The sequence below is a fragment of the Lithobates pipiens genome, unplaced genomic scaffold (assembly GCF_037356315.1).
Source record: "Lithobates pipiens isolate NorthernLeopardFrog02 unplaced genomic scaffold, aLitPip1_a1.2 Scaffold_16, whole genome shotgun sequence".
In the NCBI taxonomy this organism is placed as follows: Eukaryota; Metazoa; Chordata; class Amphibia; order Anura; family Ranidae; genus Lithobates; species Lithobates pipiens.
The window spans coordinates 241,073,877-241,091,774 of record NW_027507748.1 but is presented as its reverse complement, the minus strand read 5'-3'; the positions used below and the strand labels follow the sequence as shown (position 1 = coordinate 241,091,774).

At 45.1% G+C, this 17,898-nt stretch overlaps 1 protein-coding gene across 2 annotated transcripts in view; it reads left to right on the top strand.

Moving 5' to 3' along the window:
- SLC60A1 (solute carrier family 60 member 1) overlaps positions 1 to 17,898 on the top strand; it is a 171,877-nt gene that overhangs the window by 111,991 nt on the left and 41,988 nt on the right. For both annotated transcript variants that reach the window (XM_077481218.1, XM_077481219.1), the window contains exons 4-5: positions 1,047 to 1,215; positions 10,384 to 10,490. In XM_077481218.1, the coding sequence (XP_077337344.1) occupies positions 1,047 to 1,215; positions 10,384 to 10,490 (276 nt within the window). The remainder of the gene's footprint in view (positions 1 to 1,046; positions 1,216 to 10,383; positions 10,491 to 17,898) is intronic.

Below are 17,898 nucleotides of genomic sequence, written 5' to 3'. Positions count from 1 at the left end.
ACACATAGGGGGTGCCCTGGCAAATTTAATAAGATTTGGGATCGCTGTCTTAATGACCCGGATACTTGTGGGAGTTGAGTTCACGGCTGGGTTGAGACTCCCCTTGGGGAGATATACAAACGATAAGATTTTACGTGCTGTTATGTTCCACCTCCTGCTATTTAATTCACTGAATTTTGCAACTCCAATATTGACGCATGTATATCTGACTTTGTTTACATAGCTATGCTCTGGATATCTTGTGGTGATAGTACGGCATCTAGGCGTTCTTGCCGTTGGCTGTTGAATGTACCACTGACTGTAGTTCATTTCTTCCCTGTAAACTGTACCATTTCCCAATAAACTTGTTCTTTTATAAAAAAAAAAAAAAAAAAAGAGAAAGAGAGATGGAAAAGAAGAAGGGAAAGGAGAAAAGAACAGGCACAAAAGAAGTTGGGACACATGGGAAGAGGGGAGGAAAAGGAGGGCAAGGGTACAAAGCGTTCCCATGAGGCCCAACCAAACAGCAACATCTGCATGGATCAATGTGTTCCATCAGGCCAGTAGGGAGCGGTCCAGATTTAAGTGATCATTATAGTTCAGTCATGAATCCCAAACCTTAAGAATTTGGCATCGGTGTCAAGGTTCTCATGTATCATAGTCCCCATGAGCTACTGTTTAACGTCAGCAAAATTGATTGATGGTTGTCTCCAAGCTTTGGCCTCCAAGTCGACGAACCCCACCAACTTTCTTTAATTTCTACCTAGGACTCAGATGGGCCTGTGTAATAGGGCTTCCCATGGGTTACGAGTAAAATTAACATTTATGACTGATATAATCATGCTATATACACGTATCCGAAATAGGATATTTCCAACATATGGAAAAGAGTGCCCTGCTCTCTACGGCCCTGATTGTATGTTGGGGGCACATTAGGGACGAATTTAGATATGTGGTCAGGAGTCATATACCAATGTGAGACTAGTTTGTAAGCGTTTCCTTATTGATTATTTTAATATATAACTCCACTTTTCTGACAAACTGGATATTGTTGTGTTTTTCTCCAGCTTCCAGTACCATTTGCAGTTTTCCTTCTGATGTACAGCAAAGGCATGGTGCCTGGCTGTGAACACAGGAAAGGTTCTTTACTGTCTGCAGATGAGCTAGCAATGGAAACTAAGAAGGGGAATGAGATGAGTGATGGCCAAATAACAGGAACACAGGAAGTCCAAAGTGGTAAGGGTAAAAAACTAACATTCAGCACAGCCAGTGTGCCTATGCTTATAACACTGCCATCTTATATGGCCTTGTAATTAGTCTTCACGTAAAATAATTCTGCAGTAGTGATGGCCGAACGGTTCGCCCGGCGGTCGTTTCGCGGCGAATTTCCGACATTCGCGGTCCGCACGTTCGAACGCCTTTTTCCGTCGTTCGCCGCGGCGGACTTACGTGTTTAATGTATACAAGAACTTTAACCTTTGGTGACACGTTTATCATGTGATACAGGACAGCCAATTGAGACATGACAGCACATGGACACTTGTACATTCCCCCTAACCTATAAATACACCCGATCCGGTGGCCATTTTACATTCTTTCTTCTGTTAAGATAGGGACAGGTTCCTGTGTGGAGTAGGGAGAGATAAACCACTAGCTATTTGGTACACAAAAGTTCTTTTCAGGACTGGTATAGGTGTTAGGTGTTGATAGGTTTGCTGTGCTGCTGATTCTTGCAGCAGCCTGAGTGTCTTTTGTTAGTTTAGAGAAAGGGAAAGGACGGTGTATGCTACAGGGACAGCCAGATTAGTCTTTCATCATCATCATCATCATCATCATCATTAGCTGTTACTATCAAGGTCCACAAAAGAGCTGTTCCAGTAACCACTAATCGTTCTCTTTTTTTGCCAATTTGTATAGGGACAGGAAGGAAGCAGTGTTGTCAGGCAGTGAGGGTAATTTTAAAGACTTGCTGTTATTATTAGTTCCACAAAGGTTCTTTTCAGGACTGGTATCAGTGGTACAGTAATAGGCTTGTACATGTATAATATTCTTTCTTCCAAATATAGAAAGGATATTATACTTGACTGCTGCCCTTCTGCTGCAGTCTGCTAAACATTCACAACTCACTTGTTCCACAAAAGTTCTTATAAGGACTGGTAACTTGGTATAGGGTGCTACGGTACATAGGCTTGAGTGCGGTACAGTCTGCTGTTCTGTAAGGACCGCTATCGGTCCACAATAGATAGGGTTGACGTGCACCACTGCTGACCGCTGCCCTATACTGCAGCAGTCCTTCAGCGGTATAGGGACTGACGTACAGTCTGCTAATCACTAACACACAACCTGCTTGTTCCACAAAAGTTCTTATAAGGACTGGTAACTTGGTATAGGGTGCTACGGTACATAGGCTTGAGTGCGGTACAGTCTGCTGTTCTGTAAGGACCGCTATCGGTCCACAATAGATAGGGTTGACGTGCACCACTGCTGACCGCTGCCCTATACTGCAGCAGTCCTTCAGCGGTATAGGGACTGACGTACAGTCTGCTAAAAACTAATACACAACCTGCTTGGTCCACAAAAGTTCTTATAAGGACTGGTAACTTGGTATAGGGTGCTACGGTACATAGGCTTGAGTGCGGTACAGTCTGCTGTTCTGTAAGGACCGCTATCGGTCCACAATAGATAGGGTTGACGTGCACCACTGCTGACCGCTCACCTATACTGCAGCAGTCCTTCAGCGGTATAGGGACTGACGTACAGTCTGCTAAACACTAATACACAACCTGCTTGTTCCACAAAAGTTCTTATAAGGACTGGTAACTTGGTATAGGGTGCTACGGTACATAGGCTTGAGTGCGGTACAGTCTGCTGTTCTGTAAGGACCGCTATCGGTCCACAATAGATAGGGTTGACGTGCACCACTGCTGACCGCTCACCTATACTGCAGCAGTCCTTCAGCGGTATAGGGACTGACGTACAGTCTGCTAAAAACTAATACACAACCTGCTTGGTCCACAAAAGTTCTTATAAGGACTGGTAACTTGGTATAGGGTGCTACGGTACATAGGCTTGAGTGCGGTACAGTCTGCTGTTCTGTAAGGACCGCTATCGGTCCACAATAGATAGGGTTGACGTGCACCACTGCTGACCGCTCACCTATACTGCAGCAGTCCTTCAGCGGTATAGGGACTGACGTACAGTCTGCTAAACACTAATACACAACCTGCTTGTTCCACAAAAGTTCTTATAAGGACTGGTAACTTGGTATAGGGTGCTACGGTACATAGGCTTGAGTGCGGTACAGTCTGCTGTTCTGTAAGGACCGCTATCGGTCCACAATAGATAGGGTTGACGTGCACCACTGCTGACCGCTCACCTATACTGCAGCAGTCCTTCAGCGGTATAGGGACTGACGTACAGTCTGCTAATCACTAACACACAACCTGCTTGTTCCACAAAAGTTCTTATAAGGACTGGTAACTTGGTATAGGGTGCTACGGTACATAGGCTTGAGTGCGGTACAGTCTGCTGTTCTGTAAGGACCGCTATCGGTCCACAATAGATAGGGTTGACGTGCACCACTGCTGACCGCTCACCTATACTGCAGCAGTCCTTCAGCGGTATAGGGACTGACGTACAGTCTGCTAAACACTAATACACAACCTGCTTGTTCCACAAAAGTTCTTATAAGGACTGGTAACTTGGTATAGGGTGCTACGGTACATAGGCTTGAGTGCGGTACAGTCTGCTGTTCTGTAAGGACCGCTATCGGTCCACAATAGATAGGGTTGACGTGCACCACTGCTGACCGCTCACCTATACTGCAGCAGTCCTTCAGCGGTATAGGGACTAAGAGTTTTGTCACAGGGTCATTTAAAAAATGACATGCAGAGGAAGAGGCAGGCCCTTCCGCAGGGGTGGTAGGGGTAGGGCAGGAGCAACAGGCTTGAGCCAAAGTGGGAAGTTGCAGAAGGTGCGTTCAATTACTTTAAAGGATGCACCAGACTTGGTTGAGTGGCTCGCTCAGCCTTACTCTTCTGCACCCTCCTCATCCTCTCGATCTGCACCCTCTTCTTCACTCTCTGCTATGTGCACCCCCAAAGACACTACCACCAACAACACGACCACCACCACCACCACCACATACCTTCCGCTTGAGTCACTGGAATTATTTTCCGATCCATATCAAGAGGACATTTCTGATGCGCAGCCACTCTTGGTATTGGATCAGGAAGAGGAGGTAGCAACAAGCGCTACTCAGCAGTCTGACGCCAGTACCCAGATCAGCCCAAGGAGGAGGTTGGTCCCCGGTGTTGCTGCCTACTCCGAGATCTCTACTTATAGCGGTGGGGAAGGTGACGTTGATGATGACGTGTCTAGTGATGTCACGTGGGTGCCCACAAGAGAGGAAGAGGAGGGGAGTTCAGAGGGAGATATGGACCAGCAGATAGGGAGGAGAAGCAGCAATGACTTACATTGCACAGCAGGGACAAAGCAGACTGCAAATGTATCAGGAGCGAGTCATCGACCATGTACGGTCACATCTGGCGCTCCCAGGACACCGGCACATGGCTCCGCAGTGTGGGCTTTTTTTAACGTGTCCGCTGCTGACAATAGCGTTGCCATCTGCAATCTTTGCAGTCAACGCGTTAGTCGCGGTAAGCCCAATACTCACCTAGGGACGACCGCCTTAAGAAGGCACATGAGCAGCCATCACCGAGCCCAGTGGGAGCAACGGAACACACAAAGCCACACTGCAGGCTCTCACCGTCCAGCCTCGTCTTCTACTTCTCCTTCTCCTCTCTCCTCACAATTGTCCTCCACTCCACCTTCCATCACGCCAAGCTCACATTTTTCTGCAAAAAGGCAGGCTTCCGTGGGCCTAATGTTTGAGCGTAAAAAAATGATGATGCCGGATAACCCTCTTGCCCAACGGTTGGCGGCTGGCTTGTCAGAACTCATAGCCCGCCAACTACTGCCATATAAACTGGTGGACTCGGAGGCCTTTCGCAAATTTGTGGCCATTGGAACACCACAATGGAAGGTCCCAGGAAGGAAGTATTTCTCAGAGAAGGGCATCCCAGAGCTATATGGCCATGTTCAGCGGCAAGTGAATGTATCTCTGGCACACAGTGTCGGTGCCAAGATACATCTGACCACAGACACGTGGTCTAGCAAACACGGGCAGGGAAGGTATATCAGTTTTACTGCCCACTGGGTGAACCTTCTGACGGCCGTCAAGCATGTAACCCGTGGCACCCGTGTAGATTTGGTTTTACCGCCACGGATTGCATGCAGGCCTGACTCTTCTTCTCCTCCTCCTACTCCATCCTCCTCCCTCTCCTCCTCAGCTGCCTCCTCCTTTTCCGCTGCTAGCGTCTCTTCCACTGCACCGCCCAAGCTCCCCAGAACCTATTCCACATGCCAGGTGAGACGTTGCCATGCCGTGCTGCGTCTGTTGTGCCTGGAAGCAAAGAGCCACACTGGCCCGGCACTCCTTTCAGCTTTGCGTTCACAGGCAGATGAGTGGCTAACACCGCTCAATTTGACAGTTGGTAAAGTGGTGTGTGACAACGGTGCCAATCTGCTTAGCGCATTGAAACAGGGCAAAATCACGCACGTGCCGTGCATGGCACACGTCTTAAACTTGGTCGTGCAGCGATTCCTTGTCAAATACCCTGGGGTCCAGGACATCTTGCGGCAGGCAAGGAAAATCTCGGCCCATTTCAGAAGATCTTACACGGCCATGGCTCGCCTTGCTGACATTCAGCGGCGACACCATCTGCCGGTCAGACGTCTTATTTGCGATTGCCCGACGCGATGGAACTCAACCTTCTATATGCTTGATAGGCTGCTCCAGCAGAAACGTGCAGTTAACGTCTACCTGTATGAACTCTGCGAAAGAAACGGTTCTGGGGAGCTGGGTTTTTTTTCACCGCGCCAGTGGCTGCTCATGCGCGACACATGCAGACTTCTGCGGCCATTTGAGGAGATCACCAAACTGGTCAGTCGCAGCCATGGCGCCATCAGTGACATGGTACCTTATGCCTTCTTTCTGGAGCGTGCATTGCGTCGTGTCATTGATCAGGCTGTGGAGGAGCAGGAGCGGGAAGATGAGGAAGTCGCAATGCTGGATGAATTCCCAGGGGGGGCTACTCTATCTGAGACAAGTCAACAACAGGAGTCTGATGAGGAGTCAGAGGAGGATGGTGCCGGGGCGGATGAGCAGGAGCAAGAAGAGCATGCTTTAAACCTTTCTGGGATCCCTGTTGTGCGAGGATGGGGAGAGGAGAATGAAGAGGACGACATTATCCTGGATGATGAGCAGGAGCCAGGCCACCACACCGCTTCCACTTTAGTGCAAATGGGGGCCTTCATGCTCCAGTGTTTTAATAGGGACCCCCGTATAAAAAGCATGAGGGTCAAGGACCAGTACTGGGTGGCAACGTACTTAGACCCCCGGTACAAACACAAAATGGCGGAAATGTTACCGCCGTCGCAGAGGGCTGTCAGAATGCAGCACTTCCAGGCCTTGCTTCGAGAAATGCTGCATTCTGCTTTTGCGTGCGCTGGCAGAGGAGCAATTCCCACTCCCAGAGAAGGATTTGCGGGTACCAATCCAACAGCGCCTGCAAGAAGAGGCCGGTTTGAAGATGTGTTGGTGACTTCGGATATGAGGTCATTCTTTCAGCCGACCCATCGACAGGTGTCATCCGGATCCAGCATCAGGGAACGCCTAGACCGTCAGGTGTCCGACTACATTGGGTTAACGGCCGATGTGGACGCTCTGAGGAGTGATGAACCCCTAGACTACTGGGTGGGCAGGCTTGACCTCTGGCCAGAGCTTGCCCAATTTGCAATCGAACTGTTGGCTTGCCCCTCATCCAGTGTCCTGTCCGAAAGGACGTTCAGCGCAGCAGGGGGGATTGTGACCGATAAGCGTACTCGCCTAGCTCACCACAGTGTTAACTACCTCACATTTCTAAAAATGAATGAGGCATGGATCTCGGAGGAATTCAACACATGTGACCAGTAGACCATGTATATGTCTATAAACTATTTTTTTAATCAAGCACACAGACCTTCTTAATTCATTTGGCTCACTTCCTTGACCCAAAAAAGCACACCGTACTATATGCCCCTACCCTCCTCTTTGAAGAGGTTGAGCGGTGTCATATTTCTACTGGGGCTGCTTATGATATCCCTGTGCTGTGCTGACTTCCTCCTGGGGGTTCTTATTATGAAGGGATCACACTATCCCTGTGCTGTGCTGACTTCCTCCTGGGGGTTCTTATTATGAGGGGATCACACCATCCCTGTGCTGTGCTGACTTCCTCCTGGGGCTGCTTACGGTGCTGCTGTCAGTGCTGTATGTCACGGTGCTGCTGTCAGCGCTGTATGTCACGGTGCTGCTGTCAGCGCTGTATGTCACGGTGCTGCTGTCAGCGCTGTATGTCACGGTGCTGCTGTCAGCGCTGTATGTCACGGTGCTGCTGTCAGCGCTGTATGTCACGGTGCTGCTGTCAGCGCTGTATGTCACGGTGCTGCTGTCAGCGCTGTATGTCACGGTGCTGCTGTCAGCGCTGTATGTCACGGTGCTGCTGTCAGCGCTGTATGTCACGGTGCTGCTGTCAGCGCTGTATGTCACGGTGCTGCTGTCAGCGCTGTATGTCACGGTGCTGCTGTCAGCGCTGTATGTCACGGTGCTGCTGTCAGTGCTCTGTATTACGGTGCTGCTGTCAGATGCCTCTATCACGGTGCATGTGTCATTCCGGTATGTCACGCTGCTGGTGATCATCTCCTGCACCCTCTTCTTTGCCTACCCTGGTCCCTGACCTTCCCTCTCCTCCATTGCCTTCATTAGCTCCATAGTCCTGAATTGTTAGAACAATTTCCCAAATAAAATAAAAATGCTTGTAGTTATCGATCCCAAATTCACCTCATACATGTATTATGTCATTGTCCAGATGGTGGGACTACGTTTTACCCCCTAATAATTACCACGTGGCCGCAAATTCGACATGAAGGTTTGCAAAGTTCGCCTCCCATTGAAGTCAATGGGGCCCGCGGCGAACGGTCGGTTTCGCGAACGTTTGGGTCCGTTCGCATTTCGCGTTCGCGAAACGTCCCGTCGGAAGTTCGTCCATCACTATTCTGCAGTAAAAAAAAAATGCATGTCTGTGTGGGATAGGGGGGATTATTGGTAATTATAGTGAGGCCTGCATGTAGACATAATACTGCCCCTTTGCCCCTGTTGTCATGTGATTAAATTTGAAACAACTAGTGCTAGAATTCACAATTTAAAGTAGGATTTAAAAAAAAAAAACTTCCAAAATAGGTGCACAAGTAATCTCTTAGGCCCCATGTACACGGGACGCTGCTAAACATACGTTCAGAGGCAGTTGGACGCTTTTTTTCAACTGCCCCTGAACTGATTCAGTGTTATCCTATGTGACCATGTACACAGTCTCGTTTACTGCCGTTTTTAGGCAGTTGAGTTTGCGTTTCTTCAAAAGCAAAAAAATGGGTTCAGACGCCAAAGATTTCCAAGTTTCAGATGCCAAATGCAACTAAACGCGGCTAAGCGTGGTATCCCATGTTTAGCCGTGTTTCATTTATAGGTGTTTTTCATTAGACCTTTCAATAAGTATGCTGAAAATCGATAAATTATAACCCACCCTATTCGCACACTTCTCTGCGCATATGAGTGCAATATATAAATAAATCGATCTGTTCACTTTAAGAAATCAATAATTAAATCAATCCATTAAAAATGTATCTATAAATAGCTGCTGCTTTTAAATATAAAAGTATCTGTAAAGGAGAAATCCAAAAAATAGGTCTTAATAAAAAGAGTCCACTTTTCATATATAGCAGCGCTTTATCACTTTCCTCCAAGTGAAACTGTCATTTTCTTTCTGAGTTTTTAGAAGTGGTGCTTAATAATAATTAAACAGTTCTTATTGTGGTTGATAGAGAGACAGCTTCCACCAAACAATTCACCACTCGTGGTTCAGGAGTCCCCCCTTTGGGGATACACTCACCAAAACGCCAGAAAAAATGAGCCTTCAGCAAAACATCATTCACATGTGAACCTCTTCTTAGCCACTAGATGTCTCTGTTATTGGGATAGGGCTGCCAGTGTCCTTTTATACTTCACTCAGGATCTGTTACTCTGTTACTCAGTGACTGGGGCACAACAGAACACAAATTGCCACAGAAGTTTGCTGTGTAGTCAGGACAGTAACAGATCCTGAGTGAAGTATAAAAGGACACTGGCAGGCCTATCCCAATAACAGAGACATCTAGTGGCTAAGGAGAAGTTCACATGTGAATGATGTTTTACTGAAGGCTCATTTTTTCTGGCATTTTGGTGAGTGTATCCCCAGAAGGATATTATGGAAGTTTTTTTTATACAAGTTCAGTATTCGGATATGAGGCTTGAAGCGGTCTCTGGCATTAAATTTCATTTGTTTTTTCACTTATTTCACACAGCACAGTGCACAGGTTTTTATTTATTTAAAGTAGAATGTTGTCTGCTTTACATGCGTGGGTACATTTGCCCTGTGCAGACAGGGAACCAAGGGAAAGGAGAGGGCATGTAACACTATGATGCATGCTATATGCATTTTGTTTGCATGTTGTCATGCTACATGACTAGGGCAGCCCTTTAATTTTAATGGGCTGCCCTATGTGCAACAAATGAGGCAGAGATTTGAGCTTCATGTTTTTTTGTGTTGTCTAGATTGACATGCATTTCTTGTAATAAAATTTGTATAGCAAACCGCACTTTTGCAATTACAGTGAATGGCAATGTAAGCATGACTAAGCTTTGTGAATGTAAAAACGTCAAAAAATAAGGCAAAATGTGTGGTTAAAAAATAAGCCTGAAGCTGAAAATGGTGCATTAGCTACTGTATTTGTCACATTTTTACAGGACACTATCTGCACAGGGCAACCCATTCACTTCAATGTGTGTAGTAGAATGACAACACAAAAATGTGTGCATATGAATGAAGCTCGATGTTGTGCATCATAATGCGAATTGGGCCTTAAAGGCTTTTTAAAACTTCACAACATTCTGTGCACTCCCTTAACCGTAAGGTTCTGCTCCTAGATTTCACAAATATAGGATGGAAGAGGGAAACAAGCAAAAGTATTGAGTATTTATTTTTTTCCTCCCTTCTAACCCTACTGCCCCTGGGTCACCAATATTAAATATAGCTGTGATCAATGTTAATCATTTTCAGAAGCATTTGTATGAATAAAACCCTCCACTGTGTTGTAAGCTCAATGATTCGAGCTTCCTCTCATCGTTGTCTACTGATGAAACTATACAAATCTATGGTGTTTACTTTTCAGTATAATTGTTTTCAATTATATATTTTTTATTATTTTGTTCAGGTCATTTTCATTGTTGTCAGAGTAAGACCTTTCGGGATGCTCCATACACATTTTTAGCAATTCATATATGTTCAGCAGTGATCCTATTCATGACCGATGGGATAGTGGTAAGACATAAAACATAACATGTTTCTTTAATAAAGTTGGATATTGGACATGTCATTCAAAAAAAGAACATTGCATACACAGCTTAATGTGAGATTGACATTGAAGATATGACTAGCTCAAGAACAGCAAAGATAATCATGTGCTACAAAACCGCTTTGATGCTAGATTAGATCAACTGGTAATCAATATCAGTTTGTGTAACGTATGGTCAAGATTAAAGTTGTCCGTTTTTTTTATGGTAAGTGAAGCACAAAGTTACATACAAGCACCAAACTTAAAATGTAGTCAGAAGTGCTAATCTAAATGTATAATTTAACCCCCAAAAAAATAAATATAGTGTATATAGTTATATATTATGTGTAACAAAGATACAGAATATATAAAACAAAGTGAAACTAGTACGCTTCTCTCATTATTACCATCATACGTGTGTGTGTGTGTGTGTGTGTGTGTGTGTGTGTGTGTGTGTGTGTGTGTGTGTGTGTATACGTGTATACATACATACATACATACATACATACATACATACACACACACACATACATACATACACACACACACACACACACACACACACATACATACATACATACATACATACACACACACATACATACATACACACACACACACACACACACACACACATACATACATACATACATACATACATACATACATACATACATACATACATACATACATACATACACACATACATACATACATACATACATATATATATACACAGTGCCAATTTAAGCATTGCTCAAAAACACATAAATTTAAACCATGTGACCAGAAGGTAGGGCACAAAAAGGGACTATAATATAATATAAACATAGTCCTTGGTATCATTTCCCAGACTGCAAACAAAGTAAAAACACACTGGATCTTAATGGATAGCTCGTGTCTGTCTGTGTCCGAAAACAAAGACATTAGTGACTGTGCTCAGATGAAACCTCCATCACACACATCACGCCACTTACTAGATTCCGAGATCTCACATTATAGAGATCATACATGCTGAAGATGCAGCTGAAGCAGATGAAAATTGCAGCTGTAATGAGAGAGACCTGTTCTACTGTACACAGGGTGTGCGTAGTAATCCAAGGCTATCAGACCAGCAAGTTACACTATGAAGTCTTCCTCTCTCTCTCTCTTTATATATATATATATATATATATATATATATATATATATATATATATATATATATATATATATAATTTGCTAAATGGTAACCAATTAAAACATTTATTAAAACTAAGTTGCACTTAAAATTAGGATGTTTAAAACCAGTGAAAATTAAAGTGGTTGTAAACCCTTACAAACCACTTTGACCTACAGGTAAGCCTAGATTAAGGCTTACCTGTAGGTCCAAGCAATATCTCCTAAACCTATATGGTTTAGGAGATATTTGCCCGAAAACGGGCACCGCTGTCTGCGGCGCATGCGCCGTAGACAGCGGCGCGCAGGCGCACTGAGCGCGGCAGTTCCAAGAATGGAGCTGCCGCATTTGTCGACTCCCGTGCGCATGCGCGGGAGTGACGTCATCGCAGCTTCGCCGAATGACAGCGGCGGAGCTGCGAGATGCCACCAGCAAGATGGATGCGGCGGACTACAGGGGACAGCGGCGACTTCGCTGGCTCCTGTGTCAGGTAAGTGACACATAATGGGCTACTATGCGATGCATAGTAGTCCATTATGCTTTACCTTTGCAGGGAAAAGAGGAAGTAAACTCATCAGGGTTTACTTCCTCTTTAACCACTTTCAGACCGGACCATTTTGCTGGTAAATGACCAGAGGTCTTTTTACACTTTGGCACTGCGCTGCTTTAACTGGTAATTGCGCGGTCATGCAATGTTGTACCCAAACAAAATTTGCGTCCTTTTCTTCCCACAAATAGAGCTTTCTTTTGATGGTATTTGATTGCCTCTGCGATTTTTATTTTTTGCGATATAAACGTAAAAAGACCGCAAATTTTGAAAAAAAATGATATTTTCTACTTTTTGTTATTAGAAAAATCCAATAAACTCAATTTTAGTCATACATTTAGGCCAAAATGTATTCAGCCACATGTCTTTGGTAAAAAAAAAGTCAATAATTGTATATTTATTGGTTTGCGCAAAAGTTGTCACATCTACAAACTAAGGTACGTTTTCTGGAATTTACGCAGCTTTTAGTTTACGACTGTCTATCTCATTTCTTGAGGTGCTAAAATGACAGGGCAGTACAAAACCCCCCCAAATGACCCCATTTTGGAAAGTAGACCCCCTAAGGAAATTGATAAGAGGCATGTTGAGCCCATTGAATATTTTATTTTTTTGCCTCAAGCGATTGAATAATGACAAAAAAAAAATTTTTTTTTTTTTTTTACACAAAGTTGTCACTAAATGATATATTGCTCACACATGCTATGGGCGTATGTGAAATGACACCCCAAAATAAATTCTGCTGCTTCTCCTGAGTACGGGGATACCACATATGTGGGACTTTTTGGGAGCCTAGCCGCGTACAGGGCCCCGAAAACCAAGCACCGCCTTCAGGCTTTCTAAGGGCGTAAATTTTTGATTTCACGCCTCACTACCTATTACAGTTTTGAAGGCCATAAAATGCCAAGATGGCACAAAACCCCCACAAATGACCCCATTTTAGAAAGTAGACACCCCAAGCTATTTGCTGAGAGGCATGTTGAGTCCATGGAATATTTTATATTTTGCCACAAGTTGCGGGAAAATTACAAACTTTTTTTTTTTTTTTTTTTTTTTCACAAAGTTGTCACTAAATGATATATTGCTCATGCATGCCATGGGCATATGTGAAATGACACCCCAAAATAAATTCTGCTGCTTCTCCTGAGTACGGGGATACCACATATGTGGGACTTTTTGGGAGCCTAGCCGCGTACGGGGCCCCGAAAACCAAGCACCGCCTTCAGGCTTTCTAAGGGCGTAATTTTTTGAGTTCACTTCTCACTACCTATTACAGTTTTGAAGGCCATAAAATGCCAAGATGGCACAAAACCCCCACAAATGACCCCATTTTAGAAAGTAGACACCCCAAGCTATTTGCTGAGAGGCATGTTGAGTCCATGGAATATTTTATATTTTGCCACAAGTTGCGGGAAAATTACAAACTTTTTTTTTTTTTCACAAAGTTGTCACTAAATGATATATTGCTCACGCATGCCATGGGCATATGTGAAATGACACCCCAAAATAAATTCTGCTGCTTCTCCTGAGTACGGGGATACCACATATGTGGGACTTTTTGGGAGCCTAGCCGCGTACGGGGCCCCAAAAACCAAGCACCGCCTTCAGGCTTTCTAAGGGCGTTACAGTTTTGAAGGCCATAAAATGCCAAGATGGCACAAACCCCCCCCCCCAAATGACCCCATTTTAGAAAGTAGACACCCCTAAATTTAGGGGTACACTAGTGAGACTAGGTAATAAATGGCGGGTGCCCTGAAACTATAAAAAAATAACTAACCAACCAGCGTCACCTGTAACAGTTATATGGTGATCACTGGTGAAAGGGTTAACTAGGGGGCAATCAGGGGGCTTTATGCGGTAGTATATGGGGGTCCCTGGCGCTATAAAAAGCTGCGGCGAACCTAAATACCTACCTGCCTAACTAGCGTCACCTGTGACACTAATACAGCGATCAGAAAAACGATCGCTTATTAGGCTGGGTTCACACTGGAGCGATGCGGGAACGCCACGAATGCGCGGCGGGTTCCCGCATCGCATGCCTCCCGGCGGCAGTTCACACTGCCCTATGCGAACTGCTGGGAGTGTCAGTGAAATGTTAATGACACCCCCAGATCAGTTCGCATATCGCAGTGCGATCTGCAAACTTGGATCGCATGGTGTGAACACCCATGCGATCCGATTCTGCTGCGGACCAAAAAAAGGGTCCCGTGCGAGTTTGCGGCGGGTGCGGCGGGTGCGACACGAATTCAGCCATACTATCTGTATAGCTGAACTCGAATCGCACAGAGATCGGATGTGATTTGCACTGCAGTGCGGTGCGAATCACATCCGTTCTCATAAACCGCTGCAATGTGAACCCAGCCTTAGTGACACTGGCGACGGGGGGTGATCACGGGGTTAAACCTTTATTGGGGGGGTTAGGGGGGTACCTTAGAACTAAAGGGGGCTAACCCTAACTGCCCTAACAGTTATTAGTCACAAATGACACCTGCCGGGTGATCAGGGGGTTAAACCTTTATTAGGTAATAAATGGCGGGTGCCCTGAAACTATAAAAAAATAACTAACCAACCAGCGTCACCTGTAACAGTTATATGGTGATCACTGGTGAAAGGGTTAACTAGGGGGCAATCAGGGGGCTTTATGCGGTAGTATATGGGGGTCCCTAGCGCTATAAAAAGCTGCGGCGAACCTAAATACCTACCTGCCTAACTAGCGTCACCTGTGACACTAATACGGCGATCAGAAAAATGATCGCTTATTAGGCTGGGTTCACACTGGAGCGATGCGGAAACGCCGCGAATCCGCGGCGGGTTCCCGCATCGCATGCCTCCCGGCGGCAGTTCACACTGCCCTATGCGAACTGCTGGGAGTGTCAGTGAAATGTTACTGACACCCCCAGATCAGTTCGCATATCGCAGTGCGATCTGCAAACTCGGATCGCATGGTGTGAACACCCATGCGATCCGATTCTGCTGCGGGCCAAAAAAAGGGTCCCGTGCGAATTTGCGGCGGGTGTGGCGGGTGCGGCGGGTGCGGCGAATGGCTGAACTCGAATCGCACAGAGATCGGATGTGATTTGCACTGCAGTGCGGTGCGAATCACATTCGTTCTCATAAACCGCTGCAATGTGAACCCAGCCTTAGTGACACTGGCGACGGGGGGTGATCACGGGGTTAAACCTTTATTGGGGGGGTTAGGGGGGTACATTAGAACTAAAGGGGGCTAACCCTAACTGCCCTAACAGTTATTACAGTCACAAATGACACCAATGCAAAAAAAAAAAAAAAAAAAAAAAAATGACATTGGTGTCACTGTGACTGGGGGGCAGGGGTAATTGGGGGGGTGATCGGGGGGTAAAGGGGGGGTGTGAGTGTGCCTGGCATGTTCTACTGTGTGTGGGATGTGTTGGTGCAACTCACTGATCCGCTCTCCTCCGTGTCGGAACGAAAAATACCGACACGGAGGAGAGAATACATCACTTCCTCTCCTGTGTTTACATTACAGGAGAGGAAGTGATGTCACCGGGGATTTCCATTCGTCGGGAGCGATCGCGAGGGGGTGGCCATGAATGAATGGCCGTCCCCTCGTCCGGGATCGCTCCCGAACGAAAACCGACCGCCGCAGGCACCGGGCGGGGGCCCGATCGGGCCCCCGACCCGCGGGAGGCAAAGCACGTACATGTACGTGCTTATGCCTGCCCGTGCCATTCTGATGACGTACATCGGCGTGAGGCGGTCGGCAAGTGGTTAAATAATACAGCACAGCAGCGGTAAACTCCAGCCTGCTTGTGCAAGATAACATCTCAGAAATGTCTCCACCCGATACGTTTTTCCGTAATAGGCTTTAACTGGGAGAGGCTCCTCTCCCAGTTGACACCTATTACGGGGGAAACACATCGGGTGGAGCCATTTCTGACACATTTTCCCACACGAGCAGGCTGGAGCTGACTGCTGCTGTGCTGTAGTATTGTTTCATTTTCGCTGGTTTTATTTTTTATATATATTTTTCATTTACACATATGATGGTAATAATGAAAGAAGTGCACTAGTTTCATTTTGTTTTAGTTTTTTTAAGCTGAGTTTTCGAAGTCAACAAGTTGCAGCTCTCTTAGTCGTTATTTATATTTTTTTCACGTTTCATTTTTTCACACAGTTGATTCATTTGCAATAAAAGTGGGATAAGCGCAGGATATTTCTCTTTGGTACACATAATGTATAGTATTATAACAATAACTAAGCACAATTTAAACCAGAACTATTAGGCAGTGATACAAAAGTCTCGTTTTTTTTTTCTTCAAAAATAACAAACATGTTATTTTTACCTGCTCTGGGCAGTGATTTTGCACAGAACAGCCTGGATTCTCCTCCTCTTGAGTCCTTCTTCAGTGCTCCCCTTCTGTTGAGTGCCCCCATTACAAGCAGCTTGCTATGGGGGCACCCGATCCGCAGCTCTGTGTGTTTGCTCACTGACTTTGATTGACAGCAGCAGGAGCCAATGGCACTGCCAATTGTCTCAGGCAATCAGGAGGGAGAGTCCTGGATGGCCGAGGCATTCGTGCATATCGCTGGATCGAAAACTTTTCTGTCTGAGGGAATGTAAGAGAACACAGGGCCACTCAATGAGATTGAAGGAGAAGCGTTTTAACCTTAAGCTGCGTAGGGTGTTTTTCACTGTCAGGATGATAAGGATGTGGAACTCTCTTCCACAATTGGTGGGGGGAGCGGGGAGTATTGATAATTTTAAGACTCTTGGACATGCATCTTAGTGAACACAACATAAAGGGATATGGGAAATTATCATCAACACTGACACACATACATCTACACAGGTTGAACTGGATGGACTATTGTCTTTATTCAATCTTACCTAGTATGAAACTATGAAATGCACTTTATAGACCTGTGTCTTCAAATGTTTTGTTGATACTACTTTGCATTTCCTTATTTTTAATACTAATGAACAAGACAATTGATTATATGAGTAGTTTGTTTAACCACTTAAGCCCCGGACCAATTTGCAGCCAAAGGACCAGGCCCCTTTTTTTGATTCGGCACTGCGTCAATTTAACTCACAATTGCGCGGACGTGCAACGTGGCTCCCAAACAAAATTGGCGTACTTTTTTTTCCACAAATAGAGATTTCTTTTGGTGGTATATGATCACCTCTGTGGTTTTTATTTTTTGCGCTATAAACAAAAATAGAGCGACAATTTAAAAAAAAAATTCTATATTTTTAACTTTTTGCTATAATAAATATCCCCAAGAAATATATAAAAAAAAACTTTTTTTTCCCTCAGTTTAGGCCGATACGTATTCTTCTACATATTTTTGGGGAAAAAAAATCACAATTAGCGATTATTGATTGGTTTCCGCAAAAGTTATAGCGTTTACAAAATAGGGGATAGTTTTATAGCATTTTTATTAATATTTTTTTTTACTAGTAATGGCAGCTATCAGCGATTTATATTGTGACTGCGACATCGGACATTTTTGACACATTTTTGGGAACATTGTCATTTATACAGCAATCAGTGCTATTTAAATGCACCGATTCCTGTGTAAAGGACACTGGCAGTGAAGGAGTTAACCACTAGGGGGCAGTGTAGGTGTTATGTATGACGTTATGTGTTTTTTTTATTGTAGGGGGCGTGGCCTGGCACGTGATGTCACTGATCATCCTTCCCTATGAAAG